The sequence below is a fragment of the Dioscorea cayenensis genome, chromosome 9 (assembly GCF_009730915.1).
Source record: "Dioscorea cayenensis subsp. rotundata cultivar TDr96_F1 chromosome 9, TDr96_F1_v2_PseudoChromosome.rev07_lg8_w22 25.fasta, whole genome shotgun sequence".
NCBI lineage: Eukaryota > Viridiplantae > Streptophyta > Magnoliopsida > Dioscoreales > Dioscoreaceae > Dioscorea > Dioscorea cayenensis.
This window is the reverse complement of record NC_052479.1, coordinates 27065419-27090047: the sequence shown is the minus strand read 5'-3', so window position 1 is coordinate 27090047 and position 24629 is coordinate 27065419. Positions and strand designations below refer to the sequence as shown.

Below are 24629 nucleotides of genomic sequence, written 5' to 3'. Positions count from 1 at the left end.
ACGAAATCAAGAAATTTCTTTACAAACATTCTCACAAATTAATAACAATGACACTGGTTTTGATTTCAGCCTAAAAACAACCCAATCCATGGGGTATTTCCATGTTTTCCAAGATTTTTGAAAATGATGAAATACGAGAAAAATACAAAAGAAAAACCTTGGATCGAAGGCTTACCAAGCTTAAGAGGATGAGAGAAAGAGTGTAGAAGCTTTCATTCACCAGAAAAGCTCGTCGGAGAAATTTTTTTTTTCAAAGTTAGTGCTCGGACTAATGAAGGAAATCATGAAAACAAAAGAAGAAACAAAGAAATGAAAGAAAGAGAGCCAACCACGTTGCTTTTATCCTTTCAATTTTTTTTCCTTAAGAAGAAATAGGGAAATGACCAAAATGCACTTCTAATAGAAAATAAAAAGAAAAAGTTCAATAAGACTGAATTTCCCCTGGTTTTTGGCTAGTATTCACACAAAAGCTACTATGCAAACATGCAAAGATGCCACTAGTGCTAAATGACCATTTTACCCCTAATGATGCACAAGAATCTAAAAAGGCCCGAGGTCAAAAATTAGGACAGGGTACAACACTCTACCCTCCTTAGAGAAATTTTGTCCTCAAAATTTCTACTTACCAGACTCACTGAATAAATGAGGATATTTCTCTCCCATGAACCATTCAAGTTCCCAAGTCAACTCCTCAATCCGATCACTTTTCTGAAGGACTTTTACAACTGGCACCACCTTTCCCCGATGCACTTTTTCTAGCCTATCAGGGATACGGACAGGTCTCACTTCAAACGTTAATTCTTCTCGAAGTTCCACTTGGGGTGTCTCAAGTGTGTGATGGATCTATCACATACTTCTTCAATAATGAGAAGTGGAAAACATTATGGATCTTCTCTAACTCTGGTGGCAATTCTAGTCTATAAGCCATTGGCCCAATTCTTTCAAGTATTAGGAACCGCCCAATATAGTGAGGATTTAGCTTTCCCCTGCTACAAAATTGTATTACACCTTTCCAAGGGTATATCTTCAAGAAAACTCTATCATCCACTTGGAACTCTAAATCTCTTCTCCTGTTGTTAACATAGCTCTTTTGTAGATCCTAGGCCACTTTTAACCTATCCTGAATTACCTTCACTTTTTCTATAGCTACTTCAATCAATTCCACACTCTGCAGCTTTCTTTCACCGACTTCACTCCAGCAGAGGTGTTCACACTTATGCCCATACAAAGCTTCGTGAGAGCCATACCAATACTTGGTGAAAACTATTATTCTAAGCAAATACCACAAGAGGTAGATGCTTGTCCCAACTTCTCTGGAAATCAAAAACACAAGCCTTCAACATATCCTTGAGTGTCAGGATGGTACGCTCTGATTGGCCTTCTGTCTGAGGATGGTATGCAGTACTGAATCTCAAAGTTGTTCCTAGGGATTGATGAAACTTCTGCCAAAACTAAGAGGTAAATCTCGGGTTATGATCGACATAATTAAAAGCAGACATACCCGTGGAGTTTCACAACTTTGCCTATAAATAGCTCTCTAACCTTTCCAAAGAATATTTAGTATGAATAGGTAAAAAATGGGCTGATTTCATCAAATGGTCCACAATGCCCGCGATAGCATCATGCCCCCGCATAGTACGCGATAACTCAACCACAAAATCCATAGTTATACGCTCTATTTCCATTTTAGGATAGGTAAAGTTTGCAATAGTCCCACTAGTTGATGATACTCTCTTTTTGACTAGTCGACAAACAAAGCGACTTTTGCTACAAACTCGATCTACGCATTTTTATTGCCGACCACCAATAATTTTCTATGATCGTCGATGCATATCTTAGTGTCTGCTGGATGTGCCGTGGTAGGGGTCGAGGAGTGAGCTTTTTCTAGAATAGCACTTATGAGTCCTACATCCTTTTGGAATACAAGAATGCCATCATTGCGAAGCCCAAAATCGCTAGGTTCACCTAGTTCCAACCTTTGTACTTCTTTCATTAACTCTTTATCGATCTATGAGATTCTTGAATTTACTCATAATAATGGCCTTATGACAAAGTTGCCAAAGTAATCTCTCTTTGGCTCAATCTTTTAGTCTAACATCCATGTCTTGAAGAATTACATGTTGAGACCTATAAGATGTTATGCTAGTAAGCTAGACAAGTTGAAGTCTTCTTGATTAGAGCATCAGCTACCACATTAGCCTTCCCTGGATGGTAGTCAATCACTAGATCATAATCCTTGATTAACTCTAGCCATCTACTATGCCTCAAACTAGCCCCTCTGAGGTAAAAAGTACTCAAGCTCTGTCGATCAAGTATAAATTAAACATCTCTCTCCATAGAGATAATGTCGCGGATCTTTTAGGAAAAGATTCCACCCTCGCTAACTCCAAATCCTAGGTAGGGTAATTCAACTCGTGTTTCTTTAGCTGCAGAGCATAAGCTAACACCCTCCCATCTTGTATCAATACATCCAAGGCCTGCATGTGAAGCATCAATGAACACTACAAATTCCTTACCACCGTAGGAAGAGTGACAGCATGTGCCTGAAGTTAGCCGCTTCTTCAACTCTGAAAAACCATTCTCATGGCTTTTTCATTTCCAATCAAACTTTATCTCCTTTCGGAGTCAATTGTGCACAAGGGTGCAACAATCTAGGAAACCCTCAACAAAACGCTGACATAACCTCACCAAACTAAAGAGAAACTTCAAACTTCAAATACTACTTTGGTTGTTCCCAATCACGATTGGTTTCAACTTTCTTTTGGTCCACCTAAAATTCCTTCTCCAAATATCACATGACCAAGAAAGATCACTTCCTGCAACCAAAACTCATATTTCTAAATTTAGTATACAATATTTCTTCTTAAAGGATCCATATACTATACACAAATGTCCGATGCTCTTGCTTCAAACTAAGCAGATCAAAATAACGATTGTATGTGAAGAACAATCACAAACTTGTCGAGGAGTAGTCTAAAGAACTCCATTAATTGGGTCCATAAAAGTTGGGGCATTAGTGTGACAGAACAACATGACGAGAAATTCATAATATCTCTTGCATACGGACAACATCTTTGCATATTACTCTTCTTGATCTTCAACCCATGGTAACTCGGCCCGAAGGTTAATCTTTGAAAACATTCTTCTAGCAACTGATGATCAAAACAAATCATCTATTCGGGTAAAGGATACTTGTTCTTGATGATCACTTTGTTTTGAAAATGTCGTAATCTATACACAATCGAAGGAACCATCCTTTTTCTTCATAAAAATGGCTTTAGGGTGACACAATCAGACCTTTTATCCAAACAAATCCATACTATAGGTACTTTTAACTCCTTTAGCTCTATTAGTGACATCGATATGAAAATGATTTACTAGTCAAAAGAGACAATGGCTATAGTAAAGGTGATGAAAATTACAGTATTTTCATTAAATACATCGCCACACTGTAGGAATTATGTTAAAGCCATCAAAAATAATTTGGGTAACATCTTTTCGAGCAAGCTAATAATGAAAACTATTTCATTCTTTCTGTGAAAATCTTGGACACTATACGATTTTAAATCTTGAGTCTCTTTTTAATATGATGTAGGATGATTACCTTGTTTTGAGTGAAAAAGATAAAGTGGATATGATTAGACCCTCTAAGCGGTGGTCTATCAGAACCCATCCTTCTATGCCACGAGGGTAAGAGTCCTAGTCCTAATGGTCTAAAATGTAGAATTTTATGTGTTTTATTAAGAATGTCCTGTCGATCATTTTTCAGCGCCATTTCTCATAAATACCAACTAGATCCCTCCTTCTTGAGAAAAACTGCATGGCTTTTGAACCCCAAGACGGATAATCTATTCTTGTTTGGATTTTCAGTGTCGATTTCTCTTTGTAATCTCAGTTATAAAGTTATTGCAAATATTTTTTGCTTATCGTTTAAGAGCGTGATTCCTAAGCTAATAGGTCTTGAGATAAAATGGGTTCATTCTTGGGCGTGCTTCTAACAACATAATCGGAAATTGCCCCTGATGTTAGAAATTGATTCCTCTCCCATCCCATGATGATCCCTAAAAGGTGATGTGGAAAAACCCTTTGACACTTTGAATGGTTGTATTCTTTACCACCCATCAGGAATGTCCACTAGTTGTGGATTAGCGAATGCAAAATTCTCTTTCTCTCGCCTTTTCCTTTATTCTTAATGGTAAACATTCTTCCTAGATTTCTAGTAGCAGGTGTTCATCAAGGAGATCCTCTCTCCTTTACTTTTTCTCTTGGCTTCCCAAACTCTCACTGCTATTCTAAACAAAGCCCTTTCTTTAAATACGGTCCCTAGTTTCAATAATAACCTTCCTAGAAATTTTTAATCATTTAATGTTCTAGCGCACGATCTTATTCTCGTTACTATGCCTCCCGGAAAGACCGTCACAAAATTATCTCCTTTGTTTTCAACCTTTATCAAAAGCTTATTGGCCGAAGCCCATCTCGCTTAAATCTGCAATTTTTCCTCCCTCTTGGATGCAATTTAAAATTTACTTAAAAGCCATTTCAAAAATTACAGGGATCAAACTTGGACGGTTTCTCTTCACTTACAGGGGTGCCTATCTCTCCATAAAAGCTTTCCATTAACCGACTTAATTTTCTTCCTATCGGAATCAACATTGTCATTTTATACTTAGAATCATTCTAATATCTCTTCTATTGGCTCAACTCTCCTTCTTATGACAGATCATCTTTACCATCCCTACTATTTTCTCTCTGTTATGAACCTTCATTTTGTCCACAATCTTGATTCAATTTCTAAACTAGCTCATTATTTCCTCTAGGTGGGACAAGCTAATAGTAGTGGCTTCCATTCAATTGGTTTGAGACACTTACTACTCTTAACATATCATTGAGAGGCGCATGGAATCAGGAATTTCAAAATTTGTTAATCATTCTCTTATAGCTAGATCACTTTCTTACATTTCTTAATTCATAGCATAAGATTTGGGTGGATATTTTTAAAGAAAAGTATAGAGGTTGGCATCCTTGGAAAACTAATAAAATTTCTTACTCCTGCTTGGTTTTTATAAATCTATTTTATGTAACTCGACCATGATTTTCTCAAGTCAAATCTTAAAACACTCACTGACTCTTCTTGTTTGGATTGGATGATGGATCCTTGTATTCTTGATCTTCCTGTCATTTATAAACCCACCTTTCTCAACATCGATCTTGCATTTGAGGAATTACTTTTCAAAAATTTCATTTATGAAAATGTCTTTAACTTGACTATTTAGGAAAATGTTTTTGCCAAAAAAATCTTGATGTGGATTGGCTCAAAAATATCAATATTGATCTTTCAATGGTAATTTTTGGGTTTGGGCTTGTCCAAGCCATATGATTTCCATTCTTTGTTTTTACCTATGACTCAATTAGTTCAAATGGAAGCTCTTGAGACTCTTGGGATGGGCTGGAACCAAATTTGGAAATTTTGTGTTATTCCCTTGAATAAAGGTCATTATTTGGAAATTGGCCCATGGCAAACTTTCTACAAGAGCTCTCCTTTATAGATTGAATATCGGCCCCTTTTACTTTTTTATGCCTTTTGTGTGGTTTTGAAGAAGAAACTACTGATCACTTAATCTAGAATTGCTCTAAACTCATATTCTACTGGTTCAATATTCTCTCCATATTGGACTTAAGAGCTCATGATTTCAATTTCCTTTCTTCTGGAAATTGGCTGACCTTCAAAAATTACTCTAGATTCACAGATGCTTGGACTAAGGCTCTAATTGCTTCAGTATCTTGGCTCAGTTAGAAGGAAAGATGTAACAATATTTTTAAAAAAATTGTTCCTACATTTGGCAATATTATTGCAAGAGCAGGAACTCTTTTTTCAGATTATTTAGAGCTTTTGGGAAGATTTACAAGGAGTCTTCTAAGCCCCATTCTCATCCTCATTCCTTACATGCTATTTCAGGGTTTTCATAGGCGCCTCTTTGCATTCGGAACTAATGATGTTGGGCTTTGGGTTTTAATCATTTCATATACTAGTATGATTTTGCTTGCAGGATCAAAGGGTGCAGTTCGTCCCTCTCTAGTTTTTGCCTAAATTGATGCTGCTATTAAAGCTCTAGAAGTTTGCAAAGAAAGAAGCCAGAGTCCTCTCAGAGTCTGCTATAATTGCTAGGGAACTGCCCGTCTGTTAGAGAACCATCATTTTTGCATTTCCTGGCGATACAACCCTGAAATTCATAAACTTAAGCAGCTTATCCATTTCTTCCCTTATACTTCATTTATCACCGCTCCTAGGAGAACAATAATAATGTTGATGAACCGGCGCTTCATGGAAGACTTAATCCCCAATTTTCTCTTAACTTTTAGGGGAATGAACAGACAAGCTGGCTTGAAGATCTCTACTCTAGCTGAAATCTTCACTTTTGATTTCTTTTAGTTCTTTGCCTTTTGTTGTTTGTTTAGTCTCTGGCTCATTTTCAAAAAAAAATTATCTCAATGTTCATGAAACAAAGTTAGACCTGCATTTGTCTTCCATATGCCCGGTAACAAATTGAAAACACCAGCCTTGGCAGCATCACTTTTCATTTTAAAGATGCCATCATAGTGTGCCATGAATATTCCATCAACAATCGAACGGAGATCATTGTCACTTGCATGAGAGTTAGCTGCGGATCCTAACTCGGGTTATCTACCTATTATGCTCATCCGACCCATCGCCGTACTCTATGTCAAAGGTCATTGCTCCTGAAAGACAAATACAATTTCTTGAATAGTATATATGCTCAGATCTGGAGAGGCTATGAAATCCCGAAGGAGATTATTACCACAATCACTTAAGTCTCAACCATCCCATGTACAGTAAAGAGAACAAGTTTTGAAACTCATTATCACGAATCCTTTCTTTATATTTGCAATTTTCATCAATTTGTTCTACTGCATGTTTCATATGTTTTTACTTCAACAAGACTAATACCAAGGTACCACTTTTCTGCAGATTATTTTCTGTTCTTTTCTTTAGTTCGTTGGAAATATATTTTATCATGTCTAAATTGATATCTATTTTGTGACTTAATTTCAAACTTGAAAAATGAGGGTTATGATTGCCATTTTTTTTCAATCAAATCAACATTTTAATTAGAATTATTTTTTTGAAAAAAGTGGATAAACCACCAATTCATTGAAAATGAAGCAAAAAAGTAGAAACAATAATAGATTCTAGACCACTGGAGGTGAGGCCGAGAAGGACAAAAGGAAACACACACAGGATTACAAAAACATAGAGGAAGGTGTACCAAACAACAGTTGGTGCACCTCCAAATAAGATTACACTAGGCCGACGTCATCCAAAGGGGAGGATCCGACTCGCTATCTAGAGCAAGCAAAACAGTGTGGTCACTGTCCCTTGAATCTACAAAGATCAGACTGCGCTTAATCATGGGGATAGAAGCTTCAAGCTGGGATCTGATTGAACTAAGGACTGCAAAACAGCAACCAATGAGCAAGTGATCAATTTTGGTAATTAAAACAAACTCATCCAAACATTCAAAAGAAAAGATGTGTCTATTGCGCTCATTCCAAATAACCAAGCAAATTGCTCGATGAAGAGCCACCCACGAGGTTTAAGGAAAAGCAACCCTTAACTAGTCCATGCCTCAGGCAGGGAGGTATGGATAGGGGGACTAAAAAGAGCAGCAAAATGAACCTAGATTCTATCAAAGTAGCAATATCTTAAAAAAAGGTGAGTCATCACTTCGATGTCAGCATTGTAAAGAACACAAGTACTAGTGGAAAAATGATTCCATTTACATTTCTCAAGATTTTCCTGGGAGAGAATTTTGTCGTGGAAGACAAGCGAAAAGAAAACTTTCACTTTGACAGGTCATGGCCCCTTCCAAAAACTAAGGCCGCTGCCACGAGTGTCTGACCGTCGTTAAGAAAAGAACAAAAGTATTTAAACGAGAAGCCCTTGGAATTCCATTTCCACCACTTAAAATCGCTACCCAGGGAATTGGAATTCGAGAGAAAATAGCTAACAGGGGAGAAATGCAAAAGATCTGAATCCTGCACTGAGAACAAATCTAAATCCTGGCTAGATCACAGAAAGTACACAACCAAAATAAAGGGATTCTGACAACCATCAAAGAGAACCGGACATCTATCTTTGAGAGTACTGTCCTCATACTAACGGTCTTCCCAGAAAGAGGTATCTACTCCATTTTTAATGATAGAGTCCGCACTAGCAAGGAATGCATCTCTGCAGATAAGTAATCCTTTCCAGAAAAAACTATTTTTTTTCCTTGGGGTCGAACGAAGAAGAGTGATCAAATTTCTGCAAGGCATGTAGTTAGCAGAGATAATGTCTGACTAGATAAAGTTTGAGCTGGTTGCGAACTTCCACCACCATTTTCTTAAAAGTGCTACATTAAAATCTGAAATATTAAGAATACCCTAGCCGCCTTGATCTTTAGATTTACAAATTTGGGACCAAGCCACTAGGAAACATTTTGGTTTAGCATTATCATATCCACTCCAAAGAAAATTCTGTTGAACCCTATCAATTTTTCGTCATACCCATTTAGGCAGTTCAAACACTAACATCTAGTTGGTAGGTAACGCTGAAAGAATAGAGTTAAGATGGATAAGACGGCACCCAAAGAAAGGAAATGAGATTTCCATGATGAGAGTGTTTTGACTTAATGCCCTTTCTAGAACATTTGAATTGATAGAATGGAGGAAGAAATGGCAAAGATATTTTTCATACTTCATTAGATGTGAAAGAATAGGATATATAGAAAATAAAATTAAATGATTATTTTTACCATCTTTTTACTATTTTCTAAATATTCCAATGATGTATTCAAACTTAAATGTAAACTGCCTTTTTTTATCATAATCACAAACTATGGTCTTTTGAATACTAACAAAATTAGAAACTTGAATAGAATGCATTGGAGTATATATGTTGACATCATTGTTTGGTAGACCATTAGCTTTATTGTTCTCTTTCCCATGTCTTGGGCTCTTATTGATTTTCCTTCTTTTATTTTCTTTTCTTATTTTTTGGGTTCAAGCAGGGACGGAACCAAGGGGGGGCTAGCAGGGGCTTCAGCCCCCCCTCGGCACCGGCAAGGTTTTTTTTTTGTTTGGCCGGAAAACATAGAAGTTATAGAACCATGCAAACCAGCCCCCCCTTCGGCCATGCCAGCCCTACCAGAAGCCTCTCATCCGCCTTGATAATCACTACATAGATACTAAAGACCATGAGGAAGAACTTTTGTATTCAACTCGACCTCAAAAAATATTTGTACAAGTCGGGATAATTCATGGAAGATAAGATGTTCAAAGGAAAAGCAGACCAGACCAAGTTTGAAACTATGCTTTTATAATTTACGAAACTTCGATGACTCGAAATGAAAGCTGGTGCATTGAGAGCATGAGTCAATTGCATTCTGGTTAAACCAAACCAACTAATATTGCCTCGAACTAATGTGCATCCATTTGATGATCTCATCCTGGCCGTTCATTGGAAAACTAATCTTGACTCTTAAGGTTGCCTCGAACTTAAACCAATCATCTTGATGAAATTAATCTCAGCCCTTCATTCTTTCCTTCTCAAAACTAACCAACATTCAAACATTTGAAAGGTCAGTTTTACCCTTTAATCAAAATCTATTTCCAGGTTTCAAAATATTCAAAATTCCAGATTTGCTGCCTTTTCAACCTGGCTGCTTCTACACTGCATCCTCTCTACTTTTCACTGAGTATGTATATTTTAGTATTTATTTATTTTTAATTATTGGATCATACAATCAATGATAAAGTATTACTTTTTATTGAAAATGAGAGAATGAATGTATTAAATTTATGGGTGAAATAAATATAACATGAATGATAAACTTCATCTTTATAAATATGCCTACAATGTGTTTGATTAAATGCCTTGATGAGTTAAAATGTTGAAAATATCAAATATCAAATATTAATATGTATCGTAATGTATATATGTATAAGTAAATAATGTTTAGTGTTGAGAGGGCATTTTTCGGTGATGAATATTGTGAAAACCCGACTTTGCGCAACAAAATAGGAGATGAGTGGATAAACGATAGCATGATTGTCAATATTGAGAAAGAGGTTTTTGCAACTATTGACAATGAGGCGATTCTATAATGTTTTCAAAAAATGCAAACTCGTCGTATTCAGTTACCTCCTCTGAGTAGAGCATGTGTCGCACAGATGTCAATTCTAGCTCTAGTGTGCATAGATAAATGTTTTTATGTTTTTTTGTGATTATTTTAATTAAATGTCACAATATCGCACTACTTTGTTTTGAATACAATTTATGTTGACTGAAATTTTTTTTTTTAACATTTTGCTCTCAGCCCCCCTATCAATAAATCCTGGTTCCGTCTCTGGGTTCAAGAATGAGCCCCCAACATGAAGGCCAAATCAGAATAAAATTGAAAAGTATCCAATTCCAAATATTGGTTCAATTAGCAAATTTGGTGCATGGAATCCTCTATCTGTTAATATATTCTTTATTTTACTTCTTCAATACGAATCAATATCCCAATGAAACCTTGTAAAATCACAATCGCAAAAGGCAAGATGTTCTAATTCAATAGCTCACGAAAATCTAAATTTGTCTACTTTTCTTATATATTGACATGTGAGTTTAATCCATGGAATTTAATGTAAATAAACCTTTGTTTTCAATTTTTTGTAACCACTTGATGCAGGAAAGATGCATCTTTGCAATAAATGTACAGAAACTCTAGTGTTCTGTGCACATGATGGTTCTTAATGATAGAACTTCCCTTAAGCATTCCAATCTTCTTATCACTGAGTATAATCCTATGGGTGTAATTGTTTTAGTACTCACAAGTCATGGGAGCCGAGGGTAAGTGTTTTTAATCCTTTTCAAATCCTCTGCACTCAATCCATCCCGAGCATTTCCTAACCCGAGTGATGATGCACAACATTTGTAAGAGTAAACTCAATTGTGGAAAGCCCGGCAAGCTGCATTCCTCCTTTTGCCCAACACCAAATGAAATAGACTTGAAATCATGTCATCTAAAATCTTAATCTCTATTCATAAATTTATCCGGTATGAACTCTTTGAGCAAGTCAGATTGATGTCACATTGATGATCACTTTTGTTTTTGTGGTAATATTGTAGCCCTCCAGCTCATTGTCCTTGATGCTGTAAAGCCCATCTTATTCTGATCCTCCTTGGTCAACATTGAACTTTTTCATTCCTTATTTTTCTAAATTTATTTTAAGCATTTTATAAAGTTATTGATATTTTATTTATTTATCATTTATTTCACAAATTATTTAGTTTATTAAATTTCTATAAATTATATTTCTTTGAATTATTTGAATTATTCATTTACTTAGAAATTGTATAATTATCTGTTCAAGCTTGGATTCAAATAACTATCTTATTTTGATAATATAAAAATGGGATCACACGATTGCTACAAACTTTGCTTGGCAAATTACTTTCTATTTTGCTCAATTTAAGCATTCTTAGTTTGTTATTTTGTGAACATGAGGTATTTTGACATAGAAACTAGTCCCCAATTAACTATGCACTAACCCTGTCACTAGAGACTAAATATTGACCGTATCGACATGTACTTTTGACATAGAACCTATAATTTCACACCTTTCCCACTGTGGAGAATAACGACCTCTGGCATTCTGTCTCGGGTCATTGAGTTTAAATATATAATTTTGATGTTTTGTTTTGACATTAATTATTTGGTGGACATATATGCTCATTTATTTTGATAAATTATATTTGTTTCAAATATTCTGATTTCTGGGTTTTATATATGATAATTATTGTACAATGTCACGCTTAAGTATGATTTTGAAATTTTTAAAATTTTTATGTGATCCCGACATTTCTTTTAGTGGATGTTTACTAGACTGTCATGCTCATAAATAGTTATTTTTTCTCCATTTCAGATCAAGAGTAAGTGTGTGGTGAATAGCTTAGCGGGGACCATTGAGTGAATACCAGTTGATTAGCATGTAAATAGTTCTTCTACTTGTGAACCTATACCTTGTTATTTGTTTAAAGCGACTCTTGTATTTTAGATTTTCCTCTAATCAATAGTTGTAAATTTGGTCATTTGTATCCTTTGAATTTCTTCACACTTTTGAAGTTGTTGCTTTGTTTTATTTTTTTGTTTTGTGAGATAGATATTAAGGCCCTGTGTGCCCACTTGGTCTCGGCCTTATGGGCATGTTGTTGTTTGTGGGAGCACCTGGTCTGGTGAGCCGGATTCAGAGCGTGACATAATATGTCCATTCCAATCCATGGCAACCGGATCAAATAAACCTGCTTTATTTTTGCCTTAAGTTGAATAATTTGGTATCCTTTTGTCCAAGCTCTGTAAGTTCAGCCTTTGGTGAAGATTAGAGCTAGACTAGACTCAAAAAGAAAAAAGCAACCTATGCGTACGTATTGGGTTAAAGCCAAATTATATTTGGGCTAGATTTTATTGGCCTAAGCCCCACTCTATCAGAGCTTTGGTAGGCCCAAGCCTAGTCCAACCCAATTGTAAATTAACTAAATTTTATATTTTTTTTAGAAACAATATATAAAACTAAATCAAAACAATCATTATATTTTATTAAACAATGAAATAAATACAATAAGTAAAATAAAATATAAAAGAACAGATAAAAAAAACAAAAATATATCATGAAATATGTTATAACCCAATTTTTTTAGGTTATTCTTGTCAGATTTTTTTAGCACAACATTGTAGTAGCATATTCATTATGAGACCAAGAATTTGTTTAGAACTTCAACCTTTTGCTTCCTCCAACTCTATCTCACATTCATGAGTTGCAAACCCTAACCCTATAATCTTTTTCACCTTGGTACATTGATGATTGTAGGGTAGAAACATTAATGGTTAGTTAAATTTTTAAAAGTTTATTCATTGATCTTAACCCTAGGGAACTTTGGATCTTTCATCTACTTATTTTTCTCTTAATTTCATTAGGTCAATAGAAGTAAGGAGGAGGAGAAGAGAAGATTCCAAGTGAGTGGGCTAACCGAATCTTTCATGATTTATTTTGATTCTTGTATATTATATTTGCATAATTCTGTGTTGATTTGGCATGTTATTGTTGGAAACATGGCATTGTTTTGCAGAAATATCATACTTGATGCTAACTTGATTCATAAAAATTTAAGACCTTGAGAGTTAGATATACTGTAAATTATGCAAGTGAAGAATAATTTGTAAAGGAGTGTGGATGTATAATTTCGACTTAAATTCATGTGTTGAGTTGTAAGCTAATGTGGTGTGTATTGTTGATGCACACAAGATGTTTGATAAATTGCAAATAAGAGTAAAATGCAAGGGGTTTGCAACCTAGTTGTGAGAATTGAAGGTGGAGGTGATATTTAGGAGGATTGAGAGGTTTATGTAATATTAGAAAGTCTTATTTTGTCTTCTCTTAATTGGTTTATATTTGTTTTTTCTGAATTAGGTTCTAAAGCTTTGCAAGGTTATGGGACCCATGTCCTGTGAGTCTGTGGTTGTTTGTCAGCACGCTGGATTCGGCTAGAGTCTGGTTCGGGACGTGACAAAATTCTAAATCTCTAATACATCTTTTGTATAGAATTTATTTATTAATCTAGACCAGGCTGGGCTGGAATAAAATTTGCATGACCGAAATCAAGCCCAAAATTTGAATAAGCCTACGTATTTAATTCCAACACAGTCTTTGGACCATTTTTCCTAAACTCAAGTCTTAATTTTTTAGATGGGTTCCGGGCCTTCCGGCCAGCCCATAGGCTGCACCGTCGGCCCATGACCATTAGTGCGGTTCCCCGGCCCAAATAGCTGCTCCCATGTTGGTCAACGATCATTGCCTTCCCGGAAACATCTCAAAGAATGGACCAGCAGGAAGACCGCGCTAATGTTACTCCGCTCTCAACAAAATCTCGGCTGTGACTCTAATCACCTCCCACCGGACAGAATGGCAGGACTTTTCTCCAATGCCTTTGAGATGATCACCGAGTTATTGGCACTCCATGCCCTTCAATATCTGCAACCCATTTGGAAAGGAGTTGATGAGCAGCTCCGAGAACTCCACAGGACCTTAGTGTTCATCCAGCCGACTGTTGAAGATGCAGAGGAGAGGCAGTTGACGGACAAGGCTGTTAGGGGCTGGCTTTTGGAGCTCAAAGATGCAGCCTCTGATGCTGAAGACATTCTGGACGAAGCCAAGACGCATGAACTACTCATCCAGCGCAAGGAAGAGCTTTCTGGTCATCCAAGAAGCGAGGTGCGTGAATTCTTTCGTCTTGATCATAACACACTCTTGTTTAAACTTCAGTTGGGGGACAAGCTCAGAAACGTCAATGAGAGAATAATTAGCCTCATTAAGGAGATGAACGAGTTCAACCTGAGGGTTGTTCAAAACAACAGCATATCTTGGAGGAACAGGCCTCAAACCCACTCATTTGTGCGTGAATCACGAGCTATTGGAAGAGATGAAGATAAAGACAAGTTGGTGCAGATGCTGATCCGTGATACTTCTTATGATATAGCTGTGGTTTCTATAGTCAGTATGGGTGGGATGGGTAAGACGACACTTGCTCAGTTGGTCTATGGAGATGAAAGGATCAAGAAACAGTTTAAGCTACGCATATGGGTATGTGTTTCTGATGATTTTTGATGTGCCAAAAGCTCGCTGGAAAGATCATACATACAGCTTCTGGAGAAAATTGTGATCATACAAACATAGAGGGTGCTGCAACAGAGGCTGCGAAAAGAATTGGGGCAGAAGAGATATTTGCTGGTATTAGATGATGTATGGAATGAAGATTTCCAAAAGTGGGATGCTCTTAGAAACATGTTACTCGATGGAGGAGAAGGAAGCAGAATTCTTGTGACCACACGCAATGAAAAATGCTCTCGAGTGATGGGTGTTCAGAAACCTTATTTTCTGAGCCGTTTATCAGAAGAAAGCTCTTGGAATTTATTTGAACAGAAAGCATTTTCTGTAGGTGTACCAAAGCCACCAAAATTGTTGGAGATTGGTCAAGAGATTGTCAAGAAATGTCAAGGATTACCACTTGCTATTGAAGTTATGGGGTGTATCATGCACTGTAAGAGCGAAGAAAGTGAATGGCAGGCCGTGTTGGAAAATATTGAAACATGGAAGTTACAAAATACGCAAAATGAAATCATACGAGAGCTGTGGCTGAGCTATGTTGATTTGCCTACTCATTTAAAGAAATGTTTTGCCTTTTGCTCCATATTCCCAAAGGATCACAATCTTGAGGAAGAGAAGCTGATTCAATTTTGGATGGCTCATGGGTATATTCCATCTCAAAAAGGAAATGATGTGGAAGTTGAAGGGCGAGAGCTTTTCACCGAGTTAATAAGGAGATCTCTTTTACAATATCAACATACTTCTCATGCTGAAACAATTGGAAGAGTGTGTAAGATGCATGATCTCATCAATGATCTGGCATACTTTGTAATGGAGAATGAATGCTTCCCATCGTTGAGAAGCAGTGCAGCCACCGAAATCTCATTAAGGCCACGTCATTTGCAATTAGATGCCAATGAAAATTATAACCAAGGTGATTGCTCCATCATCCGCACTGTGCTATATTGTGGAAGAGACTTAAGTTTGTTGTCAAAGCTGAAGTTGGTGAGGGTGCTCGACTTGAGTGGTACACGCATTAACAAGTTTCCTGCAGCAATTGAGCATTTGCACCATCTAAGATACCTTGATATTTCTGGTACTCTAATTAGGAAACTACCGGAATCCATTTGTATGCTGGTTAATCTGCAGACATTGAAACTGTATGGTTGTCGTGAATTTTCCGAGCTTCCCAACAGCATAACATACATGAACAGTCTTAGACACCTTATTTTTGATCAATGCCCAAAGTTAAAGGTATTCCCTGCTGGTTTGAGTCGACTACAAAACTTGAAAACACTAACTAGATTTACTGTGGGAGATGATGCAAATAACAACATAAGACAATTAAAGTTTTTGAATTTGGGTGGTAAAGTTCAGTTGTATAACCTCCAGAAGGTGAAGAATGCTGGTAACGCTCAAGAAGCTAATTTGCGCCACAAAGAAAATATTGACACATTAATATTAAATTGGGGAGCATGGGATGTTGCAGTATGTGATGAATATTGTTCAATGGAAATTGCGGAGGAGGTGTTGGAAGCCTTGAAACCTCATGCTAATGTGAAAGAACTTGAAGTTTTTCATTATCCAGGCAAACAATTTCCAATGTGGATGCAAGGAAGGCAACAATTTCAATATCTACATCGGATCGAACTGCTGGAATGCAGAGAATGTGAGCAACTCCCTCCACTCGAGATATTACCTTGTCTGGAGTATCTCAGGCTGTGGAAAATGGATGGCATCAAACACATTGTTAACAACAGAGGAGGCAATGCACTGCAATCATTCCCTGCATTAAAGAAGTTGATTTTATATGATTTGAAGAACTTAGAGGGGTGGTGTCTGGAGGAGGGTAAAGAAGCAAATCTGTCCTTGTTTCCATGCCTCATTCATATGGTTATTACAGGATGCCCCAAGTTGACAACCTTGCCACTCAAGATATTACCCCGTCTTGAGGATCTCAGTATCAGTCACATGGATGGCATCAAACACATTGCTAGCAACAGAAGAGGCAATGCACTGCAATCATGCCCTGCATTGAAGAACTTACGGTTAGAATCAATGTGGAACCTAGAGGGGTTGTCTGTGGAGGAGGGTAGAGAAGCAAATCAGTCCTTGTTTCCATGCCTCATTTCGATGGATATTAGAAGATGCCCCAAGTTGACAACAACAATGCCACCCATTCCGACTCTCCAAAAGTTATATGTGCGGCAATCATTCTGTGAGACACAAATCTCTCTCATGCCCAGGAAAGGAAGGTTTTTCAAGCATTTGAAATCTCTTCGGAGGTTGACTATACATTCCTGTACTGAGGAGTTGTTTTTGTTGCTGGAAAATGAAGAGGAGGCAAGAGCCGTGAAGTCATCACTTGAGTATTTGGCTATTGAAAATTGCAATCAGCTATCCTTAACATTGGTTTTGCAGAACCTTACATCTCTAAGAGAGCTATGGGTGCATTTGCTTGAAAATCTGGTGTCATGGCCAGACAATTTGGGATGTTTGAAGTCCCTCAATAAGCTGACAATTAGTTCTTGTAATAATTTGATCGGTGCATCATCACAAGGCGACCATGGTCCACCATTTCTAAAGGATCTTCATGTTTCTGGCTGTGCTGCCCTGAGAGAATTGCCCACGTGCCCCAAATCACTCCAATCCTTGAGTATTGACAATTGTCCACTAATGGAGTCTTTGTGGCCAGAAGTGGGACACCTTACTTCACTATCCAGGTTAGAAGTGTCTCTTTTTGGGGAAGAGCTACCGGAGTAGCTAAATTTTATTAAAAATAGAATAAAAGGTTCACATAAACGTTCAAAAAGAAAAGCAAGACTCGAAACAAAAACAAACCAAACAACACGACAACAGATAAAGAAACGAAAAACAAAAAAAATACAACTAAAACAAACACGCTAAGAGAAGCCAGCATGAGAAATCAACTCCATGAGCCATTTGGGTTTCTCCAAACCTCTGTGAAACAGAGACAAATGGGGAAAACTGATGCTGTGCCCAGCCAAAGCAGCCGCGATGCGATTCCATTGGTGAGGGATGACTTCAACACTGGGATGATTTGAAAGTTGCAGAAGTTCGCGCAGATGAAGAAACGAATGTACATGTCGCCAACCAACTTCATTCTCCAAGAGATGCAAAGCTTTCCATAACTCAACCGAACTGATGTAAACATTTGAAACGCGCAACCTTGCCTCCATAGAATAAGATAAAGCCAGGTTTAAAGCCTTTAATTCCATATCAACAGAACTGGTGAAGTTGCAATTAACACACCCTGCACAACAGACATTGGCATTAGAATCAATCAAGACAAATCCAAGACCCCCAATACCTGTAGCTGAATTCCATGCGGCTGCAGAGAAAATTCCCATGAAACCAGGATGAGGCCGACTGTTCATGAGATAATTCTGCATTTTGAAACTATTAGGGGAGATCAAGAAATCTTGCACATGAAGCACAGCCCAATTAGCAATTTTGCAAAAGTCAGGCCTTTCCTGTCTAAAAATGAAGTTACAACGACATTTCCAAATATGCCAAATAGTAGAGGCAATGATTGAGGCCACAAATTTGGAGTTACCAGCAAGAGAGAAATCTAACCAAGCCCCACTGGTGAGAAGATCCACCAGATTAGTTTTGATGCTAGCAATGAGTTCCACCATTCTCCATATTCTTAAACTGACAGGACAAGATCTAAACAAGTGATCAGCAGATTCCAGAACTAAGCCACAGAAAACACACGGATTAGGAGGACCAAGATTCAGACGATAGAGAAATTCATATGTTTTAATCTTACCATGGTTCAAAAGCCAGATGAAATGTTTGGCTTTAGGTGCAATGTTTAATTTCCAAATATTAGACCAACCACACCAACCCTGGGCCTCCACCTTGTTGCTAGTTAAAAAATTATAAACATTAGAAGAGATTTTGGTACCTTTTGAATCTGGAAACCACAGCCAATGATTGTTCACCCCAGAGACAAGCTTCCCATGGGAAATGATAGGCGAACTCCAGTTTGGACCAAACAGAGAATTCAAAGCATCCATACTCCACATAGAGTTCTCAATGAAATCAGTAATACAGCAATCAGTCACATCAAGATCCATATTAAGGAAGACAGGTTTATAGGCAATTGGTATCTCAAACATCCAAGGATGGTAAAGAAAAGAAGTAATTGATGGATTGAGACAATTGATCCACAGAAACGGTTTAATAATATTGGCAGAAGTGTCTCTTTGTCCCAAGCTGGTGTCTCTATCAGACGAGATGCAAGCCCTCACTTCCCTTCAGTATCTATCTATTGCATATTGCCCGGCACTGAAGTCATTCCCAGAAGGCCTCCAACAACTACTTCCTACTCTAAAATCACTAACAATCCAAGGATGCCCGAAGCTAGGGAGGTTATGCAAGCCTGGAGGAGCCTATTACGACCTTTTCTCTACCATCTTAGATAAACGAATAGAAGAACAGCCAAAACAGCTAGATAGGTTACCCAGGCTACATGGAGGAGAAGACTATGACAATCATCTGTCTACCATCTCAGATGAAGGTATAGGAGCACCGCCAGAACAGACAGTCCAAGTTCCTCATGTGATTATTACTGGTGCCAAACAAGCTCTGAAGTGCATTGCCACAAAGTGCTTCCTTCTATTAGCTGGTTTTTGATTTGTGTTATTGCCTCGTTTCATTTTCTACGAACTTGATAGCCAGGTACCACTTTCTCCTTTTTTCTTTTTCAATTTTTTGTTTTTAATTTTTGTCTAGTTTGTTGAAAACAACTTTAGAGAAGAGTGATACATTACCTCCCACGGGAGACCCATCTAGACCTAATAAACAGTACTTAGACTTGGAACATTGCATAAACAGTACTTCAGTTCAGAGATTCAACCCTTCGTCTTGCCCATGCATTGATTTATAACAACCACTGGACTAATCGGTGGTTGTTTGAAACATACATTTTATCCTATCTCTGTATATATACAAAAAAGAAAATATTATCACCTCATTTTTAACCTAAATATGAAGATTATTTGGTGGGAGTATGTACTATTTAGGGTAGAGTTGGTGCCCCCCCCTCGCATTAAGAGAAAATGGAGGGAAAATAGGAAGAGATATTTTTATATAAATGGTTGATTTAGTGACTTTTACCATAATCTTATACAATTTTCTTTTGTGTACACATGCTGGCATTACTATTGGCAGACCACTAGCTTTATTGTTTTCTTTCCCATGTTTTGTATTCATAATGATTTTTTCTTTTTTCTTTTTTCTTTTTAATTTTTACATAATTTTTATTTTTTTATTTATTTAATTTTTATTTTTGGATCAAGTATGAGCAAGAGTTTTGGTATATCTCCCCAACATGAACACAAAAAGCTCAGGGAGTCTGAAATCAGAATGCAATGGAGGCATATTATTTCCAAGTATCAGTTCAATTAGCAAGTTTAATTCTTGGTGTCTGATTTGTGAATATGTTCTTTATATTACTTCCTCAAGATGAGTCAATACTCAAATGAAAGCATCCCAAATCTCTACCGGAAAAGGCAAGGTGTTCTTAATTAACAGCTCATAAAAATCTACTTTTGTTAATTAGACCTTTGTTTCCAATTATTTATAACCACTTGATGCAGGATTGATTCATCTTTGCAATCAATGTACATAAACTATTGTGGTGTTTACACTTGATGTGGTTCCCATTTATAGAACTTCTTTTAGTTGATCTGATTATCCATCAGTCAGTATACTCCTATGAGTGGAATAGTATTCATATTTATAAGTCATTGGATTGAGGCAAGCGTTCAAATCCTTATCCACCCCTGCATTTCATAAGAGCAACTCAATTGTGGCAACTGCAAACTGCATTCCTCAACAAATCCTTCTCCCAAGACCAAAATGGGCTAACCTCAGAATCATGTCATCAGAACAATCTCTGGTATGAATTCTTTTATGCAAGCACCAAGATTTCAAATCCCTCCTTATCACTCTTTGCTTTGTTGATTACTCTTGTTTCTGTGGGAATCAATCGTCCTTGATGGTTTTGTTGAGGAAGCAGCAATGGATTTGAAGGATGTTGTCTTACCAGTTCTTTTCTTTACTTCGGACACAAGGCCTCACTTCTTCATACTTTGTTTATTGAAGGTTGTCTAGACCTGAAGTCTTTTCCAGAAGACCTTGAACCGCTTCTTCCTTATCTCAAAAAAATGAGAATATGTGAATGCCCAATCTGGAGAGGAGGCTATGCAAGCTTAGAGGAGATTATTACCACAATCTCTCAACCATCTCATGTCGAGTAAAAGGAGAACAAGTTGTGAAACGCATCATCACTATTTTCCAGATTCTTTTCTTTTTTTATTTTTTAAAATACCCTTTCTTTGGTTTGTTGAACATATATTTTGTCATATTTTTGGTATTCTTGTCAGTGTTGACTGAAGCCCCTCTCTGGAAAATTTGAATTGAGAGAATGGAGGAGGAAAAAATGGCAGAGATATTTTCCTACACTTCATTGGATGTACAAGAGTAAGATACATAGAAGATAAAATTAAATGATCATTTTACAATCTTTTTTCAGTTTTTTACTTATTCCGATGATGTAGTCATACTTGAAGGAAACCCTTTTAATTTGTATGGTTTATTTATTATTTATTATTATTATTTTTTTTTTTGAATAAAGTGATTTGTATGGTTTATTCACTTTTTCAAAAAAAGAAAAAAAGCTTTTTTTTATTATAATGATGTACTATTTTCCTTTGATTGTTATTTCCAAGTATTGGTTCAATTAGTAAATTTGACGTGTGGTGTCCTATTTGTGAATATGTTCGTGCTTGAATCTTAACCAAAAGCTCATGTAAATAAAATTTTGTTTGCTTTTCTTCTAATATTAATCTATGTGTCAGTTTAGTCCATTGAATTTGCTGTAAATAGACCTTTTTTGAATTTTTTATAACCATTTGATGCAGGAAAGATGCATCTTTGCAATTAATGTACAAAAGCTCCTGTGGTGTGCCACATGATGGTTCTCAATGATAGAACTTCCCTTGAGTGTTTTAATCCTTTTATCCTGTGGGTGGAATCATTTTAGTACTTATTAGTTATCGAAACTGAGGTAAGTGTTCTAATCCTTTCAAATCCTCTGCATTCAATCTATCTGACATAATCTAACCAAATTGATGATGCACAATATTTGCAAGAGTAAATTCAACTGTGGCAACTGGAAACTGCATTCCTCCACAAGTTCTTCGCTCAACACCAAATGAAATATACTCGAAATCATGTCCTCGGAAATCTAAATCTCTGTTCACAAATTTATCAGGTTTGAGCTCTTTGAGCAAGTCGCAAGATTTTAGATCCCTACTACATAATTCTCTTGCATTGATGATTATTATTGTTTTTGTGAGAATCCCGTAGCCCTACTACAACTCAGTGTCCTTGATGTTGTCAAGCACATCTTATGGCATCTTCCTTTGTCAACACAGAACTTTTTTGCCCATCGTCTTTGCCTTGTCTTGCAACTTCTTGGTTACTTTTGGATTCCAAACGAGCACTGCCAGAGCACACTCCAAGAATATGCATCAGGTAGTTGTTCCAACAACAAACATGTTCTGCAAAAATGGTGGAGAATTACTAAATTGAAGATCAACTAATTATCTGTGTATATAGGAGGTTTTTGATACAATTGACTTTGTTTTGTGAAGGGACCGACCAAAGTTCATTTTTAGAGAAGACGATATGCACCTGATTCGTGTATCTCTTTGTGCAAGAATTTAGAGTTTCTTATTCATTGATAGTTTGAATGTGCAATCAATTCTCAGCAAATAACCCTGGGATGATCAAAACTTGACATGTTGAAGAACTAAAGGATTCGTGAAATGCTTTTTACCTTGTTGTTGCTGTTTTTGGAGATTGCAATCAATCATCACTTGATTTTCCTGCTTGACCTTTTTTTTTATCAAGGATTTGAAATTGCCAACAACTATATAATATCAGAATCTATAAGAAGCTCATTCCTTGCAGATGAACAGACATTATCACATGTTATGTGTTGCATCATCTTTTGCACTAGTTTTAGTTAATGTTGAAATTAAACATGTTTTGATTTCTCTCTAGTTTACAACATCTAATATTAGTTTATCAATGTTAAATTGGAACATGATTTTTTATTGTTCTTCAGTTTGCAGAATCAATCACTGAGAGTGTGTATTGTTAATTGTACTAGGCTTGTATCCATCCAAGTGATAGATGTTATTTCAGCTCCATTATCATAAATACAAAGAATAACTCTCAACCAACAAAGTTGAAAATCGTTTTCCAAATGCTTGTTTGCAATACAATCAGAATGATATAATCTTAATAGAGAAGTAGGGAGAGAACAATAAACAGGTCTGTTTGGTACATAGCCTGTGGTAAAAACTAAAAATAACAATAAGTAAAAAAAAGTCCAGTCCAGTGTTCTCTAAGATTTTTGCCTTAGGCTAGTCATAAAAATAAATTTGAGATCTCAATTGCTTAAAAACAATTCCGTTAAAATAATGGTTGAATCTCCCAACCATGATTAATAGAAAATTTTTCACAATTCTTTTTATAAAACACAATGATAAAAATAGAGAAATTACAATTCTTTTCATATATTTTTGATATTTCTTTTTAATGATTAGAATAATCGAATTGTTTATCCAGAGATCGTGTCTCAAGTAATGTTGTCAAACCCAAACCGACCCGTCCGGTACAACTCGAAAAACCGAGAACCGGACATGAGGCCGGTTCGAGTATATCCTCTAACTCAGCTTGGAAGCAACCCGGTTAAAAACCGATGACTTGGCTGGTTTACTCGAGAGCCAGTTGACCCTGTCGATTTACTTGGGTTAAAAAAATAATTTTAAAAAAAATGAGAGTGCTGATGATGAGAGGAAGCCAGGAAGGTTGAGAGAACGGAGGTGAGAGAAAGTGAGGGAGAAAGACAAGAGAAAATGAGGGAGAAAGACAAGAAAGCTCTGACGGCAAGAGGGAACGGCCAAGAGAAAGTGAGGGAGAGAGAAGAGAGAGAGAGAGAGAGTTAGATTTTTGCTTTTATCATGGAAGCCTTTTAATAGTAGGGGTGTTTTATTTTGAAAAGGTGGATAGACCACTTCAATTAAAATAGAAAAGAAAACAGTACATCAGAACACAGAAGTGCGAGACAGACGCACTAACAAAACAGAACAGAACATAGCAGACCACAAGAAGTGGGAACAAAAAACAAAATAGCCAAGAAAGACCCTAGAACGATCAAGGAGGGCAAAGAGACTCCTCAACCTCCCTGGCCTAACACAATAGCTACCCCGAGACCTGCTCCTGTGTCTCCTCAGAAGGCAAAGTACCTCCTGACTCCTCCACACACGGGCCTAGGAACTCCAGACTACGGTTAATGACTGATGAGTCCTCTTCAAACTTTGCACTCCCACCAGCATCCACTAAAGAAAACCATGATAAGAGCAGGTAATCAACTTTTAACATAAGAGAATAAGAAGATATGCAATTCGCATTAAAAATGCAATCAATCCTAGCTAGCCAAATGCACCACACAATCGCTTTCACAACTAGATCCCCACAATCCTCATACTAGGTCTCACAGCCTCTCTCCAGACTTCCCAAACAGAGATGCACAATCGAAGCTCCTCCGAAGATGGAGAAGACAAACAAAGTACTCCCACACCGGTCTCAGCAAACGAGCATCGAAAAAGTTGATATGTAGTCTCAATAGCCGAGTGACACATGACACAAGTAGCTGTGGGAAGCCGATTATATCTTCTACTTTCAATGTTTGCCAATGTTAGGTTTTTATCTTTCCAAACTAGCCAATTGAAAATACTAATCATCTTTGAACACAGGTTGCGCCAAAAGAAGGGTGCCACCTGGCAACGTAAATCGCCATCATTTAAGAAGCCATAAAATGATTTGACCATAAAGACACG

General features: G+C 36.9%; 2 protein-coding genes and 2 long non-coding RNA genes across 5 annotated transcripts; 3 read left to right on the top strand and 1 right to left on the bottom strand.

Moving 5' to 3' along the window:
- Nucleotides 1-13934: 13934 nt before the first annotated feature.
- On the top strand, nucleotides 13935-19347 carry LOC120268621 (putative disease resistance protein RGA3). Its single transcript, XM_039275942.1, has 3 exons — nucleotides 13935-14688; nucleotides 14776-17415; nucleotides 18910-19347. Exons 1-3 carry the CDS (start codon nucleotides 13945-13947, stop codon nucleotides 19345-19347), a joined length of 3822 nt encoding a protein of 1273 aa, XP_039131876.1. The 5' UTR covers nucleotides 13935-13944.
- On the bottom strand, nucleotides 17564-18960 carry LOC120269260. The gene is made up of 2 exons (XM_039276594.1): nucleotides 18479-18960; nucleotides 17564-18403 (listed from the first exon to the last, which is right to left on the bottom strand). Exons 1-2 carry the CDS (start codon nucleotides 18828-18830, stop codon nucleotides 17589-17591), a joined length of 1167 nt encoding a protein of 388 aa, XP_039132528.1. The 5' UTR covers nucleotides 18831-18960; the 3' UTR covers nucleotides 17564-17588.
- Nucleotides 19348-19363: 16 nt separating the features above from the next.
- Nucleotides 19364-20491, top strand: LOC120269262. Its single transcript, XR_005539118.1, has 3 exons — nucleotides 19364-19392; nucleotides 20013-20230; nucleotides 20313-20491. It is a non-coding gene; the product is annotated as an uncharacterized LOC120269262 (long non-coding RNA).
- A 315-nt stretch (nucleotides 20492-20806) lies between these two features.
- LOC120269261 lies at nucleotides 20807-22574 on the top strand. Of its 2 annotated transcripts, XR_005539117.1 has the most exons (6): nucleotides 20807-20986; nucleotides 21102-21198; nucleotides 21639-21784; nucleotides 21870-21991; nucleotides 22087-22254; nucleotides 22374-22574. It is a non-coding gene; the product is annotated as an uncharacterized LOC120269261 (long non-coding RNA). The 2 variants fall into 2 exon arrangements; XR_005539116.1 differs by having other exon boundaries at nucleotides 20807-21198.
- The last annotated feature ends 2055 nt before the right edge of the window (nucleotides 22575-24629 follow it).

Excerpts from the sequence above, each read along its gene's own strand:
- LOC120268621 (XM_039275942.1), top strand. The coding sequence starts at position 13,945 with ATGTTACTCCGCTCTCAACAAAATCTCGGCTGTGACTCTAATCACCTC. Across the intron at positions 14,689-14,775 it reads AGCTACGCATATGGGTATGT|AGGGTGCTGCAACAGAGGCT; the intron begins GTTTCTGATGAT and ends ATACAAACATAG. Across the intron at positions 17,416-18,909 it reads CTTCACTATCCAGGTTAGAA|GTGTCTCTTTGTCCCAAGCT; the intron begins GTGTCTCTTTTT and ends ATATTGGCAGAA.
- LOC120269260 (XM_039276594.1), bottom strand. The coding sequence starts at position 18,830 with ATGTTTGAGATACCAATTGCCTATAAACCTGTCTTCCTTAATATGGAT. Across the intron at positions 18,404-18,478 it reads CATCTGGCTTTTGAACCATG|TTCTGGAATCTGCTGATCAC; the intron begins GTAAGATTAAAA and ends TCTGTGGCTTAG.